Below are 24221 nucleotides of genomic sequence, written 5' to 3'. Positions count from 1 at the left end.
GTCAAGGGTTCGAGTATCTAGAGGAAGTATGTCAAAGACATGAATAGCACAGAGGCTCTCATCTAATCTCCAGCGTTCGGGTAAACCACTCTCTCCGTCCGTGAGGTTCGAGTATCCGGGGCATACGCCGTCAGTGTCCCACCCCAGGTGCGGAATGGAGATGTCACGTCATGTCATGTCAAATCTTTGATGGGAACTTTTTCCCCCCGTGCAAAAGGATTGTTTATCACGCGGCGGGGTTCGAGAAATCCGAGCCCGTGATGCTGTTCTCCCCTTCTGTTTTGTTTTGGGCTATAGCGCATTGTCTTGAGCTGTACATCTTGGGAGGACAAGGGAGGATTGGGACTCCTTTGAGAGACTGAGATATGAGCTTGAGTCCGGGTGGGTAGGAGCGAGTGTGAGCAGGAGCATGGCGTGTGGGTTTCGATAAATGAGTTAGATGGGATCTCCTTTCGGGGCCAAGTGAGCAAGTTAGGCAGAGGGGCTAAAAGGAGTAACACCTTGGAGGGTCCAGTGTCCAGCTTAACGGAGGCCGAGGCGCCTCTCTCTCTCTCGCCAGCGATTACTTGAGATATGGCGTAGCTACTTGTTCTTGATTCCAGAGCCTAGTTGTGTCATACACAGACTCCAATTTCTCCGGGAAGCATTTCCAACATCTCAGTAGGTGTCACCACAAGTCTGATGACCGCATGAGATGACTTTTTAAGGAATAGATATCTAGATGACCTGGGGTCAAGAACCATAAGTGTACAAAGTTGCCGTCTCTTACTACCTTCTACAGGGCAATGAAATGATTTGTTTCTTTGGGTGTATCGCATCTTCGTGACTGGAGACTGGCCTAGCCCACACACGCGACGCGAGGCTGAGATGCCTCGTACCGCTTGTGGAGAGTTGCGGCAATGATAATTACATCAACAACGTTGAAAACGTTCCAACGAGGGTGAGTCCACGTGATGCAGTGAGAAAATACCGTTGGCGATATGACGCTTCACACTAAAGCATCACAAGGCTATATTCGCCATGAGTCCAACCATAGTAAACATTTGGGAAAAGACCATTATATCTAGGTTCACAAAATAAATCACTGGCCTTCAACCCTCATAGAGTACAACTTCAAACGCTAGAAAAATGAGCAATCTTAGTTTCTCATTCATTTTGAGAAATCGTAACACGGAAAGCCAGCTCATTTGTAGTCAGTCTCACTGGGCAAATAACCAAGTCTCATCCAGAGACGAAATGAGAAAAGTGTCGCGAGGCAGAAATTCGGTAGCCAGCAGCTCGCGCGGCATCACACACCAAAGCAACCACCCCGAGAACAAAACCACTCGTCTTCTACGACATGAAGGCTTTGTCAGGGCCGGGCCGGATCCTGTGTGAATACACAGCTGCACACCGAACGGGTAACGCGCTCTCTGCCAATCGCGATATCAAAACATCCAGCCTTGCGGCCCCATGTAAACCACAATCGGCACCCTCACATCAATTCACACGCTATAAAAACCTCGACTGCATGAAATTAAATAAATCAAACCGTAAAAAATACGTCTAAACCCAGTCTGACTCATCCAGCGCTCGTTGTCACCGGAGGAAAGAGCCAACAAAGTCGTCGCTACCTGGCCCCGACCCACAGCCTTAGTACAGGAACCGCCCGTGCCTGGAGGCCACATACCTCAAAACGCAAGGCTACGCCCAGCCACCATGTGCATCACGGCATGGATCCAGGCAGAGTAGCCAACGTGGGAAACGCGGAAGGCAAAGCAAAATCCATACGCGCGCGCGAGAGAGACGCCGGCAGAGATGTCACGAGCGGCTTCCTTGCTAGCCAGACTGGTAGGACACCCGTCTACTGGCGTTGGCTTGTACCCATTCACTCGTTGAGCGCATCCGAATTGATCCTTCCGCTGCTGGTGGCAGCAGAATAACATTGAGGCAATAACTCTACATCTTAAGCTACGTGCATGTTTGCCGCCCATAGAGAAGGATGGAGGCACAGTCTCATATGCATCGCTCCCGAACCACTAGACCTCGCGGCCCCCGCCTGTCGTGCAAGCAGCTGACGGGCACCCTCGAAATTGGCCTTTCAGGTGAATCTCAGGTGAGCAGCAGCAGCAGCAGCGGGGGCGGGCGACAACGGGCGTTGGGGATCCTTCTGGCACAGCGCCGTCTCGAGGTTGCACAGCATCAATGACGGCTGCTGGAGCCTGGGAAAGAAAACTCATACACTTTCTTGGAAGACGAGGCGTGGCACCTTCCAACAGATGTTGCGGCGACCGCGGCTGCGTGCTTATGGCCGACCGCAGCGGGCATCAGTGGAATATAGCACGAGACGGCAACACGGGATCCCCTCCAAGTACCTCATGTGCGGAGAGAGACGAGAGGCCTTGGCTGAGTTTGGTTGCTGAACAAAGTCACGTAGGGCATATCCCGTTCGACGGAAAGCCCGTAGTCTGGAGGCAGAATGCGGGATCCCGGTGGCTGGTATCCCCATGCACCAGCAGGATTGACCTGCCTTACCAAGTACCGAAGAGGTTGGACCAAAGGGCACAGGTATGTGAGGCGAGCGAGGGAAGAAAGGGAGAGAAGTGAGAGATTATCACGATGCCGTCGTTGCACGGCGCCGGGAAGCGGCAAGTCATGGATATACGTTGTTGCTTTGATGCGGCCAACCGGCGGGTACTCGCACTGCCTAGTCGTGGACGCTGGATGGTGCGTAACGGCGTCGGCCGTGTCCCCCCCGTGGTGCCCCCCGGTAGTGCCGAACGGAGATGGCGGGGGCCTCAATCAATGAGGCGGGGTAGAGCAAAGGGAGAGCCGGGGACGGGGGCCCTACCATGGGGACTAACAGCCCTGCTGTGACCTGCCGCCCTGTATCCGTGAGGGATAATGTGAGTGGCAGAGTGGTGCATCCGTATACCTACCCTGCTGTGAGTACGGAGTATATCCGTAAGGCACTGATCAACGGCGTCGACGTCGCAGGGTCTCCCGTTCGAAAGACGTCCGCTTCGCTAGGGCTGTCATCGCCCGCTGATTAACCATGAACCAAGGACCGTTGGGCCAGCCAAGAAAACTCTCTCGATAACTTTTCCAATGATCGTCTTCAGGCGTTGGTTGGTTGGTTGGACATGTGTCGGGCACCCATCTTTGCTGCTCCATTCCCTGAATGCCTCACAGGCTTGCCCCCTGGGCCATGCTCTCATCATCGTCGTCGTTCGACTCGCCGTGTTGGCACGTAACTGGTCGAGGTGGAATTAGGTTCGACACCCGGCGGAGAGAAAGAACAAGAACAACATTCAATGCCACCCCGGACGTTGCATGATTGATCGACCCCTCCGAGACGGACCCTGAAATCCTCCACAGTAGTAGGAGTGTAGGACCAACCTGTTTAGTGGCATACCTTCGTTGGCAGGGTTGGTCAAAATCTCTGGTTATCCAAGAAAAGAATGTGCGTACCGCAGATCGGCCATCCGAGGCTTGCTGGTGCTGCATTCTTTCGCGCGCATTGAGCAGATCGAGTCGATCACCAAAGGGGGGGGGGGGGGCGGCATTCTCCTGAAAGCTGACGGGCTGAGGGGTTGACGCCCGCCGGCCGTTTGGCTTATTGAGCCGCGGCGCACCGTTGGGACGGTCGTCTAGATTGGTTGTTGGACCCTGAAGCATCGAGCCCTTCTAGTGGAATGCCGTCACGTCGTTTGGCTTGTCTCGCCTCGGGAGACGAGAGGAGATATGACAGAATACACGCGCCATGGAACCACGCTTGACGCAAGGGGTGAGGTCATTGAACGGTCCTGGCGCACGCCGCCGCCCTTTTTAGGGGTCCAATCCCTCCCTGGCTTTCTATTGCTCAACAGACCTCATGCTCTCTGAGAATATTGAGCTGGGACTATTCTCGTGAATGGCGGTGGTTTGAGCGTTCGTTTACTCCTTGTGGTACCTAGCTCGATTCTCGAGACCACCACCCGCGCTGAGATGGACGGGCGGTGTGGTGTGGGATTTGGTGATCTGCAGTACGGGATCCAATAACGTACTGACGGCCATCCGAAGGCGCCGTGACGAGACACTGGCACGCCTGGTCGTCCGTCCCAGGACCGCTGCAGATCGCTTATGCCATCGATCTTCTAGGTACCAAGAAAGCCCCAGTACTGGTTGGCATTCGACGACCCCTCTCGCGGGCCTGTGATGCGGACCATGAGATCACAGCTGCACAACACAGTGAAGATCTCTACCGTATGGCGAATGAGGAAGACGTCCTCTCCACAACCCTCCTTCCTTCTTCAGTCCTTTGCGACGGTTGGCTCGGAATCGCTGTTGGAGAATGAGAATCTCGATGGAGGTGTCCTCATAATCAGGGGATCGTTTAGCAATGCGAAAGTCGAACCCTAGGGGGCTTTGAGATCTGCAAATCGATATGCGAACTACCAGGCCATGCGACATTTACTCCATGTCAATGACATGTTGATGATCGATCACTGACCTGTGGCTGCCCACACCGCTAACATCGGTCATCGAGAATCCTCTTCCCATTCCATATCCAATGCTGGTGCATCCCAAACAGTCCTGGGGAGCATTTCATCTTGGCTCTCGTGCGGCAGTGCTTCACCTATACGAAGGCTGTATGGAGCTGACGAGGCTGTGCCCGTGTGTTTGAATCGTGGATCGTGAACCGGAGAAAGTGCGGGTTACCTTCCAGAATACGGAGTACTCCCCACTGAATTATCACTATGTGGTCTGTATCAAAGTTCCCATTGCAGTGGATAGGTTGGATGCTGTGTGGGGCGCGTCTGCAAGACTTTGAGAGCTGCCGGATTTTGATTTGGGTTTGCCATTAACAACTTGTTTCGTTTGGAACACTTCGTTTTATTGGCTGGTGGTTCATTCATGATTCGAGGGAATCTTTATTATCGAGATAGGGTTTCCTTGCAGCCTCCGCGGCTTGCCACCAACTCTGCAAACCGCTCAGGCTGCAGAATAGACTGGGCTTCCATGCACAGCATACTCCGTACTCCGTACAACCATTCAGAGAGGTATCAAGCATGGATTGACTCTTGAAATCCGAGTCGATTCGACTGCATCCATCCATGATCCAGACCAGAGGCGCCCGGGCTAGCCGGTGCGTAGCTGTGCATGTGGGCTCGTAAGGGTTGGTTGGATGTTGTCCCTGATAGAGTGCAGCCTCCGTGAAGCCCACTCACACAGTCACACTGCCCTCGACTTGCAGCATCCATTGACAAAGTAGGATGTGAGGGCGAAAGACTTCAACCTGATCGTGATCACTGACGTGCTGCGGTGCGAAGAAAGGCCGTGCCAATGCAGCACAGATAGCCAAATGCCCGTGTTAGAGGTTGAGTCACTTTTGCAGCTAGCTCCTCTGTGCGTCGAGTTGTGATGATAACATCGCGACACGCCGCGCTTGTCTGTTTGCCCGAGTCCAAGGCGGTAAGGGCTCAAAAGTCACAATCGTGCCCGTTGAGTTCGCCAAAAAGATCGAAAGCACGCGTACCTTACGGGTAGCGCCATTTGTCAGCCTCGACAGCCTCAATTTGCATAGTTCTAGACCGCCATGGCGCGCAGTCCCTAGACCTTAGTTTGTTTGTTTGGCAGCGCCTCGTCGTCAGAGTCTCACCTTGTCCCAAGACCCCTAAATCAGATGTGCCTTCAAAGTTGCGGTTTTTGGGGAGCGAAAAGGCCGTGTCTCCACGTCTTTGGCGCCGCACCGGGCTTCCACGAGCACGGATCGACCATGACACAATCCCGCAGGGATAGAGAGACATTGCTCTCGTGAGAATCATCCAGTCCAAGTGTCGTCTGGTCCGTGAGTTTAGCTACAACGTGTGTGCTGAGTAACATGCCCGACGCATTCGCTAGCGCAGGGGATGGAATGGAACACTATTGGAAGAACCAGCCGCGTTCACCTGACCTGGTAGATTTTGACTTCCGGCGTTTCTGTCATGAACGATTCCGAGACGATACGAAAAGGAACGGCCGACCGAGACTAAGCTGCCGGGATCCCTCGGTGTGACTATGGAGCCCCTGGCTGCAGCGCCAATCCGGCCATCAACGGTTCAACAGTCGTGGATACTATCCGCACTTTTTGCTTCTGCGGTCCGCCTACGAGTGCTCGGCTGAACGCAAAATTGCGATCTGCTCGGCAAATGAAAAGCAAGTAGGCAGACTTGCGTGGTTGCCAAATGATCAGAGGCAGATGTCGATTTCACCTCAACAACTGACTGCCGCTGCGAACTTTGGCTAGCCGAAATCCGACGAGCACTGAGAGAAAAGCAAACGCAGGCTTCTCTGTCGCACAGCAAACCCCCCCCCCCCCCCCACAAAAAAAAAAAAAAAACCGTTCTCTTCTTCCCTTGCGTTCGCTGGCCATGCTTAGCTTTTTGGAGAACAAAATTGCTATGTGGTTCAGGACGGGGGCGGGTGTTATGCGAAAGGTTGCAACATGCTTCCAAGAAAGTTCCATCTCACCGGCGGACCGTCGAATTTCGGTCAACCCTTGTCAAGCGATTCAAGTCTATCGCCTTATGGCGGCCGTTAGCGCCGCGTTTGTCTCCCCTTGCCCACCACTTCAGGAGAGCCTCATTAACACGAGGCAATACGTTGCAAGCTGTGGTAAACGTCCCGCAGCGTTTTATCCTTGTTGAGTCAAGTCGCAGAATGATTTGATGAGCGCTAGGCCCTGATCGTGGTTCAGGTTCCGTAGCCGATGGAGTGTATATGATCGGCTTATTTTGCAAGGTTGCGCTGCGGGTCATTTATTGGCAGAGAATATTCGTCTGCGCGTAGTGTGTACGGAGTAATACTGTATCCAAGGCTTAGTGATGGTCTCGTTCAGACTCCAGAGTTCACGATACACAAGTCCAGGGTGCCATCCATCCTAAGGTAGCGAGGATGGGTAGCGACAAGGGCATCGTCAAACAAGAGAATAACCAGGCGAGCGCGCTGATTGGAAACCACACCAGCGGATCTGCTTACGTTTTCAAAGCAGCCCCGGGATGCCGGGCATCGCATGAATAGATTGGCCCAGTGAGTGACAGGTTGGCCTGGTCTTGCATGTTTGAGGTGTGTTGCGAACAACATCGGACTACTGGAAAAGTCCAAGCTCAAGCCGGGAGAAAAAAAAAAAAAAGGGAGACAAGGCAGGATCCTGATCGGATTGCTGAGGTGGCTTTGGTGGTCACCACAAACCCTGTCTTATTAACAAAGCAAGCCACGCCTGTGCAGCTGAATATGTGGTTGAGTTGCCTCATGCAAAAGTTTGAGTTTGTACGGGAGCGTGGTACCCAGTTCGCTGCACGGCAAGAACGTGGGGGATCTCCTCCGCCCCGGTCCAGCAGAGACAGTGACACCTGATGGTGCAGCAAGTCTGTGGTAGACTGAGTCTCAGGTCCGTGAGCCATGCTTGTGTTTCTCGTGATCTCTCAGCCGCGGAGGTTAAGCATGTAGCGGAGAACGACGTGAGCCACGTCTCCATACTAGCTATCGTCTTTTGGGGCAGAATGTGGGTTTGCTCAAGCAAGGAATGCCTTCGACTCTTGAACATTCGAACAACGTTGCCGAGGAATGCTGGCTCGGTTGCGTCCGCTGTTGATTTCGGGGTTGGCTGGAGAGCCGAGTCACACGCTCCGAATATCCCCTCAGTCCGCCATGGGAAATGTCTAGCTGCTCTAGGATGCCTGCATCGGGACAGTAATTAGGTGTTCCGAGGATCACCAAACGCATGCCAGAGCTTGCCACGCCGACTCACGTGTTGGGTGAGTTCAGACCAGTAGGTTAGCTGGCTTCTTGATGCAATTCCCTCGACAACAGGACGTTTCTGACTAAATGCCTCAAATCGATATTGCAAGTCAAACGCACGCATTCTCCGAATGGATCGCCAACGGCGGTCGCCTAAAGGTCTGACGTTGGATGCTATCGCATTGTCTGGCTGTGAGTGAGTATCGATCACTGCCGGTGTTCCTAGGAGGGAAACCACGATGCCTTCCAACATGGGCATGGCGTCTCTTCTCGAGCTCGAATACGATAATGCGGTATCGCCAGGAGTAAGATCAGTAGACGATCCTGCGAAAAGTCCCATTGGTAAAGTCCAGCCGCGAGGATGCTGAAGTCTCCGTTGTCCAGCGGAGACGTAAACAGCCGGTCCAAGTCAGCTAGTATCGAGAACTCGATAGAAGCCGGCATGCAAACCCTCAGAGAGCAACCACATCTATAGTGTTGAGCGAATCAGAGACGAAGAAGTAGACCCCAAGCTGTTATGTCTCAAAGCACAGACGACGGCGTGGCTCCGGCAGCGAGCTTAATCCCGAAAGGCCAAGACAATATGAGCGCTAATCTGCGTGAAATCGAGCGCATACCTAGATTGACGACCTAGCCACGTCGGATTGGTTGGCTTGCACCAAGCCCATGCAACAGGGGCATGTGGATTTCGACCGCCACAAACCATCTGCACTGTGACAGCCTGGCTGACTCAAGTAAGTCAGCTCAGGACGATGTAGTGATGGCGCGATATGAGGCCATACCGGTATTAGTTCTTGTACGGATCGCTCTTGGTCTGCGGGGGACGGGACGCAGGGAGAAGAAGTGCTTGACGGGCGTCTGCAGTGTGAATGTACTAGACACCAACGATGCCGAGAAAAAGCAATTATGGTGTCGGTGGTAAGGTAAAAGAATTGGTGGTGGTTTCGAGGATCGCTGTCAATGAAATCATTTCCGTTCCTTGACCTGGTCAAGACCCCCAGCTCCACGTTTGTTTGAGTGAGATGGAAGGGCACCCCCAGAAAAGCCGAGATTGGGTATGCGCACCAGCATCTAGGTCTTCAATATTGCGGAGGTCGGATACGGATGCCCGGTGCAGCCTTGTTCTTGAACACGGAGCGGCATCTTGCCTCATCTAGATTGAAGGATCAGCAGCGGACGAGGGAGTGCGGCCCTGCGTGCTGACTGCCGTTTCACAATCGAGTCTCGCTTGAGAGCTCCCTGTGTACGGAGCATTTGACGGTCCTTGGCCCTGCACCGGAACACAAACAGACGGAGCTGAGGCTTGTGTCGCCAATCAAGTGGGTTCCACGATGACTCCTCCCTAGACTCCGTGGCTGGAGCGCCTGCGAGCTTGTCTCGAGCGGCAGGACGTGCGTGCGTGCTCAAGCCATTCGCATTGTGACTTGTTGGACGGAATTCGGATGGTTGGAAAATAACCCGAGATGTTATTGCTCCCAAGAGTTGCCGGCGGAGGAAACGCAGCCGATTTTTGTCTTGCAGTGTCTGGTAGCAGAAGGCGGCTGCTGGGATACATTCTTCTATTCGTGTTTGTTTATAACGCATCGGTATATCTTCGTCTTTGATAAGTGTACGCGTGTGTTCCGCTTCCCGCTATAGGCGATAGGTAGTCACAGTGTTTGAACACTCGTAGGTATTTGTCTCTCCCTCCGCCACCATCTCAGCCTGCTAGCTGTTGTCCATTGCTCCTTAGGCACGGTTGCTGTTACTGGCTCCTGGGCTCTTGCCCATCTGATGATGGCGATGCTGACCACGATGCTTGGCCCGGCTGTTTCTCGTTTGCAGTAGCGGACACACTTGGCGCCTGGAACCGGGTTGGCCAAGTTGGCCCTGACTGGGAATGAGAAGGGCGAGAGACAAACAAGGTTTGGGAATGTCGCAGAAGCGAACCGCTGCTCTTAGCACGGTGTATTATTAACGTGGTGTTATACCGGGGCCGTCGCCATGTCGGTAATACGTGTAATGCAGAGAGCGAAAGAGCGTGGGGTATCCGAAGGATAGCGTCGCGGAGATTCGAATAGTCGGGATGATATTCCCAGGGTAAGACTGAGATTCAGTATGTATTCGTACGAATATGGGCAGGGACCGACGACGGACAAGGGCCAAGGACCGAGCTGCAAGCCTTGAAGTTGGACGGGCGGACCAAGAGTTATGGAGAGAGGGAACGAGTTGGACGATGAGATCTGACAGATGCGCTAGCCCGGCTGCGGTAAGCGTTTTCCGTGATCGATGCAGTTCCTGCAGACCGCTTGTTTCTGTTCTCAGATTGATGGCCTGAGGCATCATGAGCGATATTCAGGCAGCTACGGGTCATTGGTACACTATGCATGGGAAGGGGGAAGGAAGCATCCGGTGGGACCGCGGCAGGAGTGGCAGGGAGCAGGAAAGTGAGGCAGTCACGGGCTGGCTGAGGTGGATCTATCACGTGATCTATACGTCCTCTATCCAAGACCCAGCGAGAAGCTGGGAGGGCGGCAACCAGCCACCAGCACCAGCCACCAGATAGCCACCGGTCGTGACCATCTTGCAGTTGTCTGCGCCTTCTTTTTGTCCCTCCTTCTTCCTCTCTGCCCCTTCCCGTTCCTTGAATCCTTCCTGCAAGTGTGACTTCAGACCGGAGAGGGCGCCTTGTTTTCTGATTGGTCAAGAAGGCTGTTGGGGATAGTCTAAAGTAGCACATGATTGGTTAGAGAATCGATGGGGCGGGGTGGTAAGGAAGGAAGGAAGGAAGAAACTCCAACGAACACCAAGAAGAGTGCCTAGAGGAAGGACCTAACTACCTACCTTAGCTACCTGTCTCCATCGTCATCTTCCTCAATCTCACCCCTTGCAGGACTGCACATCGTTTTGCTTCTCGGTAGTACGGTATGCTGCAATTCTCTCCATCACAATCAGTGGCTTGCGGTCGGACGCCGTAGCCGTGCTCGAAGAGTTTCTGTTACTCTTACACTCCGCTGTCTTCGGATATTTCGGTCTGCTTACGGTTACAGTGTCGCATAGACAAGCAAACCATCGTGATCGACGAGAGAACCACTTTCACGATACTAGGGACTGGCCTACGGATACACTATGTTCCTCCTGGACTGTCATCGCAGGCTCCATCGAATCCCAGTCTGACATTATCACATCAAGCTCGCTACCAATCGACCGGCCTTTATCTTAGCAGTGGCATCATAGCCTGCCACACCACTATGAAGGAGCGCATCATGAATGATGAGTCTCTGCTTTACCAACTTCCTGAGCGGAATCCCGTCTTACCGTCCATCTACCGCTAGGCGGCACGAGTAGTTCGACCGAAGAGACAGACGCCCGTGGAATCAAGACTTAGACTCTGCCTGGACCAAAACCCAGAGCCCGGGAGGCGCGCGCTGGTTGCTCTGCTCAGCTGTGCTTGCAAACTTGCCGATGGCCACACTGGCGGGGGAGTTGGGACTTCACAAGTTCACACACACACACACACAGACGATGCTACACTGCATCGTGAACCACGGGCGCTATGCTACAACTGGACGCCCGAAATTGCCTATTGGGCTGGCGAGATCAGCCTCTGCAGACCATCATATGGGCCCCCCGTGGCCCCTTCACCATTATGATCCATCATGATCCATCATAGCTCCGTCGTCGACAGCCTCACTCGTCGGGAGCTTGCGCCCAGGGACCCCTGTACAGCGACCCCATCAAGTCGTTACGAGGCTGCTCTCGCTCGCCTGCAGCCTCTGCATTTCTTCCATTCCCGAATCGCCCGGACTGGCCAGTGGCACGCACACATAGCCCATGGACTACGCTAGAACGGCACAAGGTGACAAGACTCCAGAGACGCTGCCACTGCGCACCACACAGACCACATACTTTTTGACACCACACCATCACGACCATACCACCCATGTCTTGTCGACGTTCGACTCTCTCTCAAGTCTCACCCACACTCTCAACAACCAGCTCTCTCTTTCGCGGCTCGCCTGCATCGCTGTGCCAGAATGACACACGATCCTGGCCTCAGGCATGACTGCTTCAACCTCAAGCAACCCTGACAGCGAATCAACCCCAGCCAGTCCCTCCCCGTTCTGCCCGTTTACCGCTCCGAGCCACACAGACGTGCAGCATATTGCTGCAGACTGCAAAGACCTATGCATCATACGCATCCAAGCAATGCAGCATTGCGGCGTTCATCAAGCCTGGATTGCGGCGTGCAGCGTCACGGCGTGCCTAGGGTCAAGTGTACGGCAGATTCCAGAGAAACGAAAAAAAAAAAGAGAAAAAAGAAAGAGAGAGACCTCACAACATCAATCTGCTTGTCCATTCAGCGCCCGGCACGCTCAGGTTGCTTATCCACTTTCTTTTCATGGAACTCAATCCTGGCCCGCCCATTCAAACGGTCGTTCGCAATCTCAGGCCCATGTGCGACCCATGACCACGTTGGCCGCCGTCACTGGCCGGGATCAAAAGCCCATTCCAGAGGCAAACCGAATCCTCCTTCGCCCGCCCTGAGTCTCCACACGCACCGAGTCCAGGCCTGCTGTTCCGCTTGCTGCTCCGTAGATGCTGGAGTTGCCGCTGCTTCGTCTCCGGCCAAGCTGGCCACGGGCACGCGAACCCAAGGCCGACATGGAAAGATTTGGCCGTAAATTTCGAGGCACCACACTCCGCAGCTCATCATTTGCAGAGAGGCTACCGTGTCCTCGACTCCGCCAGCCTTTACCTACTGCGTATTCGTACCGAGTCTGAGTGATGCCTATGGCGCTAGATCCGACCCCACGGTCCTGAACCCGCTCTTACACGTCTAATCATGCTCTCAGTCTCGAGTCTACTGTCATGCTCTGATGAGACCTCAGAGGCTCAGACGGGCTCGGATTGACCGGCCAGAACGGCCCACAACCAGTTCGAAAAGAAAAATATCATGGCAATGATCCGTCCGTCGTCAAGCGAACTTGGTCTCCTAATCGAGTCGGTCGCGGACTGCCAGCAACCAGACCAGCAGACATAGCCAGCCAGCACATAACTGTGCACCCGCAAATGTGAAAACCCCGTCGTTACTGTTTGGCAAAATATGCAGTCTACCCGGCCATTCGTATCGACTCGACCATACACAGTAGGTATAGAGCACTTAGCTCGGCACCAACTACTTCAATAGTCGCTTGTGCAGAACATTACTCATTGGCTCGCCTTACTAGCAGTCATGGTATTGACGCAAGCATCCTAAAGTGCTTCTCAATAGATGATTGGCCGTATCTATCCTTGTCGACCAATCATGGCGCTACAGGTGATCTACACTTCACAACTGTTGCTAAGAGAGAATGTGTGTGGTGTACGTACTCCGTAGTTGGTGCAGCCACAAGGTGGCCACCAGGTGGAAGATGACCGCTTGCGAAAAATCCGGAAGCCAATCAATGCTCCCGCGAAGGATGGATGGGAAGCGACGGGCATCCTGTGAGCCAGAGCCAGATCTGCTTAGCATTGATCCAGTCACCAGCCTGCGAGGCAGCATCTGCAACAGAAAGGCTGACCGGCCACCGAAGCCCACACTCATCAACTCCCGGACTTTATGCAAACAGCTTGCCAAGCGCCACAAAGGCTCCGACGTCAGCTACGAGACCATGACAGTGAGCCAATTAGGTCGCGGGTGGCACTATTGTGACTGGGCATCCCAAGTCGCCCGCTCTCAGTCGGTGTTTGGCGGTAGTCACAGATTACCCTGCTACCAGCTCTACCCGGTGTCAACAGCGTCTTTTTCGACCTCGAACCACGCGGCATTGATGATAGCTGTGGCTCAAAGTACGGGGCTCTGCAACAAGCCATAGCATACCACGTCGCTAGACCAGGCCGAATACTCCCAAGTCGCGGTGAAGGAAGACGTGTCTCATTCGATCATGGTTCGACTGAGATTCCATGCCCGGTTCCGACGTTCCCCCAAGGGGGTTTTGTTCAAGCGTGAGGCTTTCCTCCATTATCCTACGAAAACGGGGACGTTCGCCCTGCGGCAGGCGAGACAAGGGCAGGCTGGATAGAGAGAAGAATGGAAGAAGCTGCACATCACAGGTCACAGGAGGCCTATGACGATGGCTCACTCAGTATCGCTTAGGGAGGGCGAGCGGTGGCAGCAAGAGCACGGAGCAGTCAGTCACCAACAAGGCACCGGGCCTCTGATTGACAGCGAGAAAGCTGAGAAGGGAAGTAAGTGAAGGGAAGGGAAGGGTAGAGCAACGGACAGTCTGTGTTCCCTCCGCCAGGGTCGTCCCATGAGTGCTTAGGAGGCGACGACTCACGCACGCCCCGTTTCTTCGACACCCATCGACCATCCGTTTCGTCTGACACACTCAGCCAGTAGCGGTGGCAGGGGTATATGGAGCACGGCTGGGGGTGGTGGATAAGAATCAACACACGAGAAGTGAGGGGTGACACTGCTCACACCCACTCACACCTCACACCCCCTTGGGACGGGGCCACTTTACCTGGTGCGTCAGACAATACCTGCTCGTAAATTGCGCAGAGACGCCAATCACGACTGCTAGTGGCATCCTGGTGGCTGCTCCAGCAGAGAAACTCTGCCGGTCACTTGTCCACGCCTGGGCACGACCACGCCCCCTTTGGCTCCACGCCCCCTCGGCCCTCTACCTACTGCGTAGCTCCAAGCCAGGCTCTCAGGCCTCAGGCTCTTCTATCAACTCTAACCCACTGGCCCGCTGCTCATGTCGAACTCAAGAATAGACGGTGCATTGGTGGATCCATGGCTAAGACATGGCAAGCCGCTCATCCCTGCTCTTCTAATATCGAAGACGACTGGGGTGTCCTTGGAGCCACCGGCCATGGTGGATGCTCCACGCAACGCACTTTGACATGGGTACGTAGCCGTAGCGCTAACATCATTTCGCCTCGTTCCTCATCGGGGTGGTGGCAGTCATTATCAACCACCCATATCCCACCACCGTACAACTGGCTCGGCTTGTCTCGAGACTTCAATCATCAACTTTTCCACCACGCTCCTTCCCGTCGACCTCTTCACATCTCTTCACGATCTTCGGGAAACTGGAATCTCAGTCGCCCTTCCACCTCCGCCTCACAACAGACACCGACCTTCACCGACCTCAGCTCGCTACCCATCCCGCACCAGGCGACAATTACCGTGTTTGACTCGTTGACTCGACGTCTTGCACTTTCGACCTTTTCTACTTCCTCAGACCGATCCATTCATAGGACTACCAACCCATCTCAGGCCGTAGGATAATAACCCAGGACTATTACTTTGGACTCCCAGGACATACCAACCCAAAGGACAGGCCGTTTCTACTTTTTTCTTCTTCTCTTCCACTTTGGATCTCGCCCTCGAGACCCATTACAAACCGCCAGAGAAAGGATTCCCATTTGGACCCGCAAAAATCACATAACATGCAGCATGTATCAGGATTTGGCTATCCCACCCCTCCCGCGTCGCCGGTGTACGACAACACAAAGTGTTCGATCCAACAACCCATCACGACAGCACCTCACTGCCAGGCACGATATGTCCCGCTAACACCAGAGGCGAGACTCGGAAGGTTTCTGGAGGGCAAGTTGCAGTTGCAAACCATTCTTGGTACTGGCGCATATGGCGTCGTGTATTCCGCAGTGGATGTCAAGACCGGAGTCCGTTACGCCGTCAAGTGCCTCAGCAAATTCAACCCAGATGGAACCCCATTGGATCGTCGACAGGTTGCCTTCCAGAACCGAGAGATTCGTCTGCACTACCTGGCGTCGGCCCACCCTAACGTGGTATCGATGCTCAAGATTGTTGATGACCCGGATTGCATCTATGTTATCTTGGAATATTGCCCGGAAGGTGATTTGTTCTTCAACATCACCGAGTGCGGTCAGTATGTCGGGAACGATGACCTCGCCAAGAGAGTCTTCCTGCAAGTATTGGATGCCGTGGAGCACTGCCATTCCCTCGGAATCTACCACAGAGACTTGAAGCCGGAGAACATTCTCGTTTCGGACCAAGGATCAACAGTCAAGCTTGCCGATTTTGGCCTCGCAACCTCATCCGACCGGTCAGAGGACTACGGATGCGGCTCAACATTCTACATGAGTCCAGGTAGGCCATCCACTCCCAGGAATTTTCCTACTTATATCAAGCCCCCTGAACACCACTAACATGTCGCTTCTTTCCTTTTATTAGAATGCCTGGATCACTCCGCCCGGAGACCTTTCTACTTCTGCGCACCAAATGATGTCTGGAGCCTCGGAGTCATCTTGGTCAACCTGACCTGCGGACGCAACCCATGGAAGCAAGCATCCTTTGAGGATTCTACTTACAGGGCTTACACCCGATGCCCGGAAACTCTGAAGAGCATTCTCCCCGTGTCGGATGAACTGAACGACATCTTGGGGAGGATCTTCACCCGTAACCCGGATCAGAGGATTACTCTTGCCGAGTTGAAGGCAAGAATCCAGGCTTGCTCCATGTTGACCATCCCGGCGACGCCGACAGCTGTGCTTTCGACTACCCAGGTTCCGCATGAGCATACTACCGAATACGTTACTAGCGAGGACACGATTGTCGACGACTACGATAATGCCCTCTCGCCTGCTTCCTCATCCTCGGACGAAGGATCTACCTGTTCTTCTGACGAGGGCTCGCTCACCTCAAGTGGCTCGACCATCGATGACCTTGATGAGGACTTCCTTCAGGAACAGCAGGAGACTATGGCATGCCATACCCAAACATTCGAACCAGAGGATACCGGAGCAACATACTTCTCCACACAGGACTATATCCCTCAACATTACACTGGCCCCGTACCATCCCAGCTTGCTGGACCTGAGTCATTCCGTGTCCAGATGCCTGTACCAACATCGGCTCCTCTTCAGGCTCAACTGCAAGCGCCCAGCTGTCCATCCAAGTCTTTCGTCCAGTTCTGGTGGGGAGATGTGTTGAAGTATGCTCAACAGGCCCCTGCTATCCATCCTCACGTCCCCTTCCACCACCAGGTTCCCATCTTATCGCACCCTCAAGGCTGCTACTAGGAACAATCATCCGTTACGCCAATTCATGTCCAGGACCACCCCAATCCAACGTATCCTGGAGGACATGGCGACATCAACTCAAAAAAACAACAACTAATCAACGTTCATCCTCGTGGGCCATCCATGAGGATACTTAATTCGTTACGAGACACGTGGACCATATTACCTTTTGGACTTATCTTCCCGGAATGGAATCTCCAAAAGTTGTGCAAAAAAGGACCGGAATTTCTCTACTACGCAACGGCGCTTGTAAACTTGTCGGAGCGGTTTTTTCTTTCATTGTTTATTCTTTCTGTCTTAAGCGCGGAGTTGGGAACTGGAAAGCAAAGAGTGATGGTGTGTCGATGTCGAAAACTATGGAAAGCATATCAGGCGCAGACGGGGACAAAGACAAAGAGGCAGGAATTCTTCTCATGATTTTTCAGGAGGGCGGAATATTCTATTCTGACGCATTGATGCGCAAACGGCTTGGGGAAAAGAGCTTTCACAGGGCTACTTTCCTGCCAACCGTTTGGATGATACCAGATTCTTCCTTTTTTTTTCTTTTTTCTTTTCTTTTTTTGGGATGTGTTTGGGCAACTACGGGAGAGAGGGATTCTGTTCCCTCAAAGTTGAGGAAAAGACGGTTTAGACAATACCTGGGCCAAGAACCCAACCGTCAGCGGATATGTTCGCTGAACGGAGACTCGAACTGGGACCAAAGCCCTCGAAACGAGTACAGGCTAGGGATAACGGCCAGAAAACAACTGGCGCCTACCAATGAATACAAACATTCAAACACCCCAAAACAAAGCCTTTCCACGTGTACCTGTGAATTATCACTACTATTGAGAGCGATTTACTCTATCCGAAAAGAGCCCGACTACCGACCTTGCCAAAATGTTGCTTAGCTAAGGCGAAGGTGGTGGTGTTGGTCGGAAGCGGCGGGATGAGGTAGTCTGTGGTTCTCTAACCTTCTACGTAATGGCCTAAAAAGGGTGACATTCTTTTTTTTTTTCCCACCTTCGGTTACGGTTCTTCCAGAACGTCTCGAATAATTCCATTCAGGTTTTACGAGGGGAGAAAAGGTTGAGGGAAACCCTCCCATTCTCCGAGTCTCTGACAACTTTGAGGGATGGTTATTCCCTACTTGAGTAATCTACGGTCTACCTTGTATTCTGTAGTTTAAAACCGCCCAAACGCGCGAGGCAGTGAGGTGGAGGAGAGGGAATGCGAACCCCTCCCCTTCTGAGGAGGTGTCCCCCCAAGCCTTTTCCTCACAGGCAGGGGAGAGAGCCATGGTCTTGTTCGGCTTTACTGTGTAAAAGGCGGGTTTGTGTCAAGCGGGCGGTATCCCTGATGAAATGTTCACTTTTCTAGGACTGACGGTCCTTCTTCGACAAGCCTCTTTTTTCCTTTTTTTTTTTTTTTTTTTTTTTTTTTTTTTTTTTTTTTTTTTTTTTTTTTTTTTTTTTTTTTTTTTTTTTTTTTTTTTTTTTTTTTTTTTTTTTTTTCTTTTTTTTTTTTTTTTTTTTTTTTTTTTTTTTTTTTTTTTTTTTTTTTTTTTTTTCCCCCCCTCTCCCCCGCTATTGCCTTTACACGATGCGCCCATCTCCCCTCAAAGAAAACAAGGTGCACACCTTTTGAAGTGTGCTAGGAGGAAAAGGGAAAAGGGTGTTGCTTCCCCACAAAAAAAAAAAAAAAAAAAAAAAAAAGTAGTCATGAGAAAGTGCAGCTTTCGAATGGATTGTGCAACTATGCAAACTGACTTAGTGCATGGCAACTGCGTCGCTCCATAGAAAGAGCACGTTCCAACAGACCAACACTAGAGGGGGGGGGGATGAAGATCACACACACTCCAGCTTTTCTTCTTTCTGGCTGTGCCCGCAGTAGTAAGCACGTTCTAAGAAAGGCAGGGCTGTCGAAGGGGGATGGATTCAATGGATCGGTGGTTTCTGGTGGTGGTCACTTCTGGCGCTGGTGCCCATTCTCGAAAGGGGGGGCTGGCTGGCCTCGCACGCTTCGCTGTACTGGTTTCCGCGATGGTGCTGCAGACATGATTGGACGGTGAGCACTCTGAAAAGATGTGGGAAACGGTCGTCGTTCGCCTTGTTTTCGGTGGTGCGGGTGGTATGGGTGAGTTGCGTCGAGGTGGTCCGTTCCATCCTCCCCTTCCAAGTCTTGTCGTATCCCTAGTTCTCTCCAACCATGACCCCTGTCCCTATAAGTCACTGCCGTGATGTAGTATGGGTAGTGTTATTCTTTCTTTTTTTGCTTTTCCTTAATTGTTCTCAGGATCGCAGGTCGGCCCTACCGTGAGCCTTGAGGGCGGAGGTTGATGCCCTCTTTGGGTTTAGAGTGTACGAAGAGGGTTTGGGTTGAGACCGATTATAGCCCTAGTGACCCTGCCAATATTTTTATTGTATTGTTTCCTTCCTTGGAGCGAAAGTGTGACGGTTCCAACTGCCCAGTGCCAACCTGGGCATTTTTCTTTGGTGCATGGGTCATGGATTGTCACCAGCTTTTGCTCTGAGCAGAGCAGAGAGTCCCCTGAGAAGAAGGTTGAGCCTTGGTCGGATTCGGGCTCGTGCCCCGGTGACTGGGGGTAGGAGGGTTCGGGATGGGACGCGCGCGATGTCATGTAGTGACATTAGTTGTACGGATACGGTTGGTTGGAAGCCTTGAAAGGGGGAGGATCGCAATGTATGCAGAGGTAGTAGCACCAGGAAGAAAGGTTGCGGAGCCTTTCATTAGTGCATCCAACCGGGTCGTGTTGTTCAACTTTCCCAACGTTAGGGAATCCCCGAAGATTGGCACACTGGGGGAGAAACTTGGGAAACAGTGAGGTGGACTTGCATGGGGCGTGTTTGCGCCGTTGTCACCTTATTACGCATGCGGCACGGCGGAGGATGGGTTGTAAGGTAGGGACGCCTCGGGCGTTGTGTGGTTTGGGCATGGAAGCGTGTGGGTGGAGCAAAGAAAGCACCGGGCTTGCATTTATGGAATGATGGATGGGAGGCCATGGGCACGGCATGGCACAGCACAGCATGGCATGGCAAGACGCGATAGCGAATCCCATCGTGGTGGGCATGCATGTAGGCAACCCTGTTTGCGATGAGGGTGGCCGAGGCAGTGAAGCGTGAGCCAACTAGAGGAGCGTGTGAGAGGTTGCAGATATGGAGAGATATGTATGAGTATCCGTAGGTACTCCGTAAGAGTGGGTATAGGTGGCTAGCTTCATTGCTAAACATGCAAGTGTGCTTTTTCGGTTGGAGCCGGCAGCCTTTTTGTTTCTGTTTTATTCCTTCACTTTTAGTCGTTATTGGGTTGCGAGGTTTAGCACTTTACACGGACACTTTCTGAGGCGAATGTGCTGTTACAACTGAGTACATAGCATGTCTCGGTGTGGCCTGATGGGTGGATGGGGCCAAAGTGCTTCCCTCTTACAGTTGGAAGTGTATGGGGTCTTGGGATGACATGTCGTCTGGCTTACACTTCCGTGCTTCCCGCCGCGCCCTCGAGCACAAGGAGGCGTCTTACCGGATGGACGAGACAAGGTGGGGGGCTCTCAAGAGGAAAAAGGGCTTGAATAGGTATAGGCAAAAGACGCAACAAACCACGCGAGAGGGATAGCCAAGCGGCATCATGGGATAGATGAAAAAGAATGTTTGAAAGAAAGGACTGGAATTAGTTAGCGTGCCATGTGCCAAATGTTATGGGTTATGACGATGGAAGACTAGGTAGGGCCAAGTTCACTTATTGGACAAGCCAGACAGAGAAAGACAGAGGGGTAGATCAGTTGGCCAAGAGTATAGCTGGCAGAAAACTCTCTGGTGGGCGGTGGTGGTGGGCTTGGTTTAGCACATATTTGGTGTGGTTGGGTTAGTTGCCAGTTTCGCCCGAGAGTCCTTACCCACGATCGCTGAGCCGTGAGTGGCTTGAATCACTTGACTTCCCGCTTGCGCTAGGCCTTGACAGCAAGCAGATGCATGTTCTATAGACTAGCTTACTGGATCTCAAGTATGCCGTGGACACGGGTTAGTTCTGACTGATTAGGTAGATGCTGGCGGCTCTCAACTCTGCGGGTGATTTCTCAAACCTTTTCGCATGATGAGGTGATGAGCGGTATGGACATTGGATGCCGACTGACAAGTCTTGAAGGGGCAATTACTGTAGTGAGCGAATGCTGGCCCCACCGTCCCATGATCGCAGCCTGTTTGTGGTGCCATCCACCGGAGTTATTGGAATGACGGAGACGAAGACGGCGGCCGCGGCGCACGGCGACAATGGAACACCCGGCCGGGGGGGTTGATGGTGTTGGATGGATGTGGAGCTTGATGCGGTGTGGCACTGTCATATTCGGTCTATGATGGAGAACGATAGCATTCCTGGCTGAAAGATCTGCTGATACTGCAGTTGGCGACGCTCTAGACCTGACAAGCGAGAAGCTCGCATTCATCAGTTGGCACTTTACTGGACTTGTTGTCAGCCAATCTCAAGAGTCCGAAGTCTCTCTTGCTGTGTCTATGGTTCCCACCCATCCACACTTTTTCATAGGTTGGGTTGGTCGCTATCTCTACGGGCTCTTCCCCGGTAGACGATCGAGAACTCTATCATTGTCTTGGCCGTCTATTCGTGCCTTTTGGACTGCGGAAACTGGGGGTTATCAACTTATCGTCCTTTTCTTAATCTATCTTTTTGACAGCTCCGGCCAAGCTTTGCGTTTGACTTGTGATAGAGTTTGGCCGCGTTTTGAAAATGGGGTGGGATAAAAAAGCAACGGAGACAGGGTTTGGGCGTTTGGGAGAAGGCAATAATTCTGCTCTGCTGCGGTGTCGATCATTGGAAAGGGCATAGGTTGGCGAGTCGCTTTCTCATCCGGCCCCTGCTCCTGTTTGCTGGTTTGGGTTCCTCGTAGCGGTCGTTGTGGGCACCGACGAGGGTTATTCTGTCTTTCTCTGGATATCGAGAAATCAATTCGCGGGCGGTCTCAATGCAATGGATGCATACTGTCGGATTTGGCATAATCAAAAACTGGTTGAAGACTTCTACATTTGGTTGACAAGACCGGGTTGGCCATACCGTCCTCTGCTTTGAGGCCCTCGCGAACAACCCCTGCAACTATTTTTCGTTTCTTGCAGCAGTGACAAGTCAGTTAATGCGGAACCCGATATGCCGGGTTTTCGCTGCAAGCCGCAGGCCGCAAGCGGACGGAGGCACGAAGGGGGCGGTGAGGGAAAAAGGTCTAGGCCCCAGCTCGAGTTGGACAAGGTGGGAAACGACAGATCTATCGGGATACAGCGTGGCTTGATAGATGCCAGAGAAAAGGTGTATTTCCCAAACGTGATTGGGTGGGATGGAATCTGTTCTCGACATTTGCCTGCATTGAGCTGAGCGTTGTCACCTCCTCCTCCCCGCAATTCATGGTGGCGATAAGCCAGAGCTCTTCGTTGTGATGGAGACAAAACGAACAACGAACAGCCGGAGCCACTAACATGATGGATCATGGGCAAGTCTTCACTGGCCTTTGCGGTCTTTTTTGTTCCTCTCCCCCTTGCACTTGCATCTAGTGGGCTCACTGGGCTGGCGAACTGCGCTTTTCCAGGCCCCCGCCAGCTTGCGCCGGTAGTTGTTGAAGTGGTTCGGAAACGTTCCCGCGGCGTGGCCGGGGGGCTAGAGTTGAAGGGCCCTATTCCACTTTGGCACATAGTCTTAGGATGACACCTAGTACCTTAGACCGCTTCTGCGCATGGCGCATGATGGGTTTGATATTGACGGGTTTCTGCCCCAGTATGGACAGGATGAAGTATGAAGAAGGGCGCGTCTAACGGGTGGGGGCGTTCAATATTCTTGTTCCTCTAGAAAGCCTGGAAGGTGACCACCAGGGGCCGTAGATGATCAAGGGATGGGATGGACAACTGCAGATCGAGATGCGGAGAACGGCACGGCGGCGAGGCAGCGGGCAGTGACTGAGCGAGTGCCCTTTTGCGGCCGCAGAAACCGAACTGGTGGGCACACTGAAGAGTCGCAGGACTGGTTTGCCAAGGCCGCGCGCCGTTGGTACGATGTTCAATGCGTGATACTAGGCGTAATCTTTGGAGACAGACTGAGAGACATGGTGGAAGTAAGGGCGCACGGCAATTGTTGCTTCTCGGCGTCGTCTTGTCTCTCGGTGAGGGGTTGGTAGGGTTGTGTCAGTGTGCCTATAATCAGAGAGCTCGTGAGTGGCTAGGCGAGAACGAGCTTGGCTGGTGAGGAGGTAGGTACTTTGAATCATCATGTCTTGGAGCCCGCGTTGAGGTGGACGCGCGAGGTTACGAAGTGTGGAAGTGTGGTTGAGCAACTCTCAGTCATCAACTACGTCAACTGTCTCGATATCTCGAAGACCCGCATAGGAGGGCCAAGCTCGCACGTTTGCGCACGTTCCCTTGTCGCAACGCCCACCGTTCGATAGATGGCTAGGGAGACATCGCAAGTCTACTAACTTGGAGGATTTCGAAGAATGTGGTCTCGGGAGACACTCATGGTGCGATGTTAACAGTGAATCCATCTTATCAAACTATGATTGGCAAACTGCTGAGTCCGGCCGAACATGTTGCGCTTCCAAACAGTCCGTGTTCAACTGGAACACTTTAGTCTCTAGGGTGTAGAAAGCAGCACCATCAACGTCACGATCGCGATTTTGTGTAGATCGCCGCGTGGTTGTTATTCATCCCTTACCGCCGAGAGATCTTCAAAACACATTGGACACAGCTAAGGCCGCCCTTGCCAGAGCCGGTGGCAAATACTCATGCCTGGATGGTTCCCATCGTCACGGCCCCGGGGTCCCGCCGTAGAGAGTCGCTTCGCACGGACGGGGCCGGCGATTCACGGCCGGGGACTTTATTGACGGAATAGAGGGGCAGAGGGTGGGAGCGAGAGGGGTTGAACACAACAATTACCAGAAACTTGGAGTTATGCCGTCGCTACCGAACAAAACGATCAGCTTGGCACAGAGCCTCTGTCTCCAAGTCTCCAAGTGGCGAGTACTGAACATGGAAGACGCTTGATAAGATCTCAAGGTGTGGTGGACCGCATCAAGTCTGGATGCTATCTTTGGTGCATCAATTGTCACTCTAGGGCCCTAGGAGAACAATGCCCCCCTCGACTTCCAATTCTCACTCACTTTTCCCATCTCGACACTGACCACATTGCCCATTGCGTCGTTTTCGTTCCGCGATTCTTTAGTTCGCTGACTCGCCGTCCAATCAAGGCCTCAGATCGCTCACCCAACCAGCGACTCTGCCGTCTTAGCTCGGAGATGGGGGACTTTTCGATGACAGAAAGTCCCGATTGCACATGGCCGCCCCGATCTCCAAAGACACCACCGGCGCTCAAGAGGGCAACGACGTTTACCTAGTCCCGCCCATCCCTTCCGGCTTCTGCATCCGGTGTTGCGAGCTTACTAGCTTTTTGCCTTTCCA

The 24221-nt window shown here is 53.0% G+C and overlaps 7 protein-coding genes across 7 annotated transcripts; 6 read left to right on the top strand and 1 right to left on the bottom strand.

Annotated features, from left to right (window-relative positions):
- Positions 1 to 7979: 7979 nt before the first annotated feature.
- CTAM01_13743 (uncharacterized protein) lies at positions 7980 to 11054 on the top strand (the record flags this gene model as incomplete). Its single annotated transcript, XM_060529745.1, has 2 exons — positions 7980 to 8082; positions 10912 to 11054. The coding sequence occupies 2 exons, from the start codon at positions 7980 to 7982 to the stop codon at positions 11052 to 11054; spliced, it is 246 nt and encodes an 81-aa protein (XP_060375658.1).
- Positions 11055 to 11184: 130 nt separating this feature from the next.
- On the top strand, positions 11185 to 11382 carry CTAM01_13742 (uncharacterized protein; the record flags this gene model as incomplete). The annotated part of the gene is made up of 1 exon (XM_060529744.1): positions 11185 to 11382. One exon carries the CDS (start codon positions 11185 to 11187, stop codon positions 11380 to 11382), a length of 198 nt encoding a protein of 65 aa, XP_060375657.1.
- A 524-nt stretch (positions 11383 to 11906) lies between these two features.
- Positions 11907 to 12404, top strand: CTAM01_13741 (uncharacterized protein; the record flags this gene model as incomplete). The annotated part of the gene is made up of 1 exon (XM_060529743.1): positions 11907 to 12404. The coding sequence occupies one exon, from the start codon at positions 11907 to 11909 to the stop codon at positions 12402 to 12404; it is 498 nt and encodes a 165-aa protein (XP_060375656.1).
- Positions 12405 to 13073: 669 nt separating this feature from the next.
- Positions 13074 to 13958, top strand: CTAM01_13740 (uncharacterized protein; the record flags this gene model as incomplete). The annotated part of the gene is made up of 2 exons (XM_060529742.1): positions 13074 to 13379; positions 13785 to 13958. 2 exons carry the CDS (start codon positions 13074 to 13076, stop codon positions 13956 to 13958), a joined length of 480 nt encoding a protein of 159 aa, XP_060375655.1.
- A 308-nt stretch (positions 13959 to 14266) lies between these two features.
- On the top strand, positions 14267 to 15001 carry CTAM01_13739 (uncharacterized protein; the record flags this gene model as incomplete). The annotated part of the gene is made up of 1 exon (XM_060529741.1): positions 14267 to 15001. A coding segment is annotated over one exon (735 nt), but the record flags the coding sequence as incomplete, so codon positions are not given.
- A 161-nt stretch (positions 15002 to 15162) lies between these two features.
- Positions 15163 to 16779, top strand: CTAM01_13738 (uncharacterized protein; the record flags this gene model as incomplete). Its single annotated transcript, XM_060529740.1, has 2 exons — positions 15163 to 15847; positions 15932 to 16779. 2 exons carry the CDS (start codon positions 15163 to 15165, stop codon positions 16777 to 16779), a joined length of 1533 nt encoding a protein of 510 aa, XP_060375653.1.
- A 5027-nt stretch (positions 16780 to 21806) lies between these two features.
- CTAM01_13737 (uncharacterized protein) lies at positions 21807 to 22466 on the bottom strand (the record flags this gene model as incomplete). The annotated part of the gene is made up of 1 exon (XM_060529739.1): positions 21807 to 22466. The coding sequence occupies one exon, from the start codon at positions 22464 to 22466 to the stop codon at positions 21807 to 21809; it is 660 nt and encodes a 219-aa protein (XP_060375652.1).
- Positions 22467 to 24221: the final 1755 nt, after the last annotated feature.

Source organism: Colletotrichum tamarilloi, assembly GCF_030869305.1.
Source record: "Colletotrichum tamarilloi strain Tom-12 chromosome Unknown Scaffold_104.1, whole genome shotgun sequence".
Classification (NCBI taxonomy): domain Eukaryota; kingdom Fungi; phylum Ascomycota; class Sordariomycetes; order Glomerellales; family Glomerellaceae; genus Colletotrichum; species Colletotrichum tamarilloi.
Note: the sequence above shows the minus strand (reverse complement) of the source record. Positions and strands in the feature narration are given on the sequence as shown.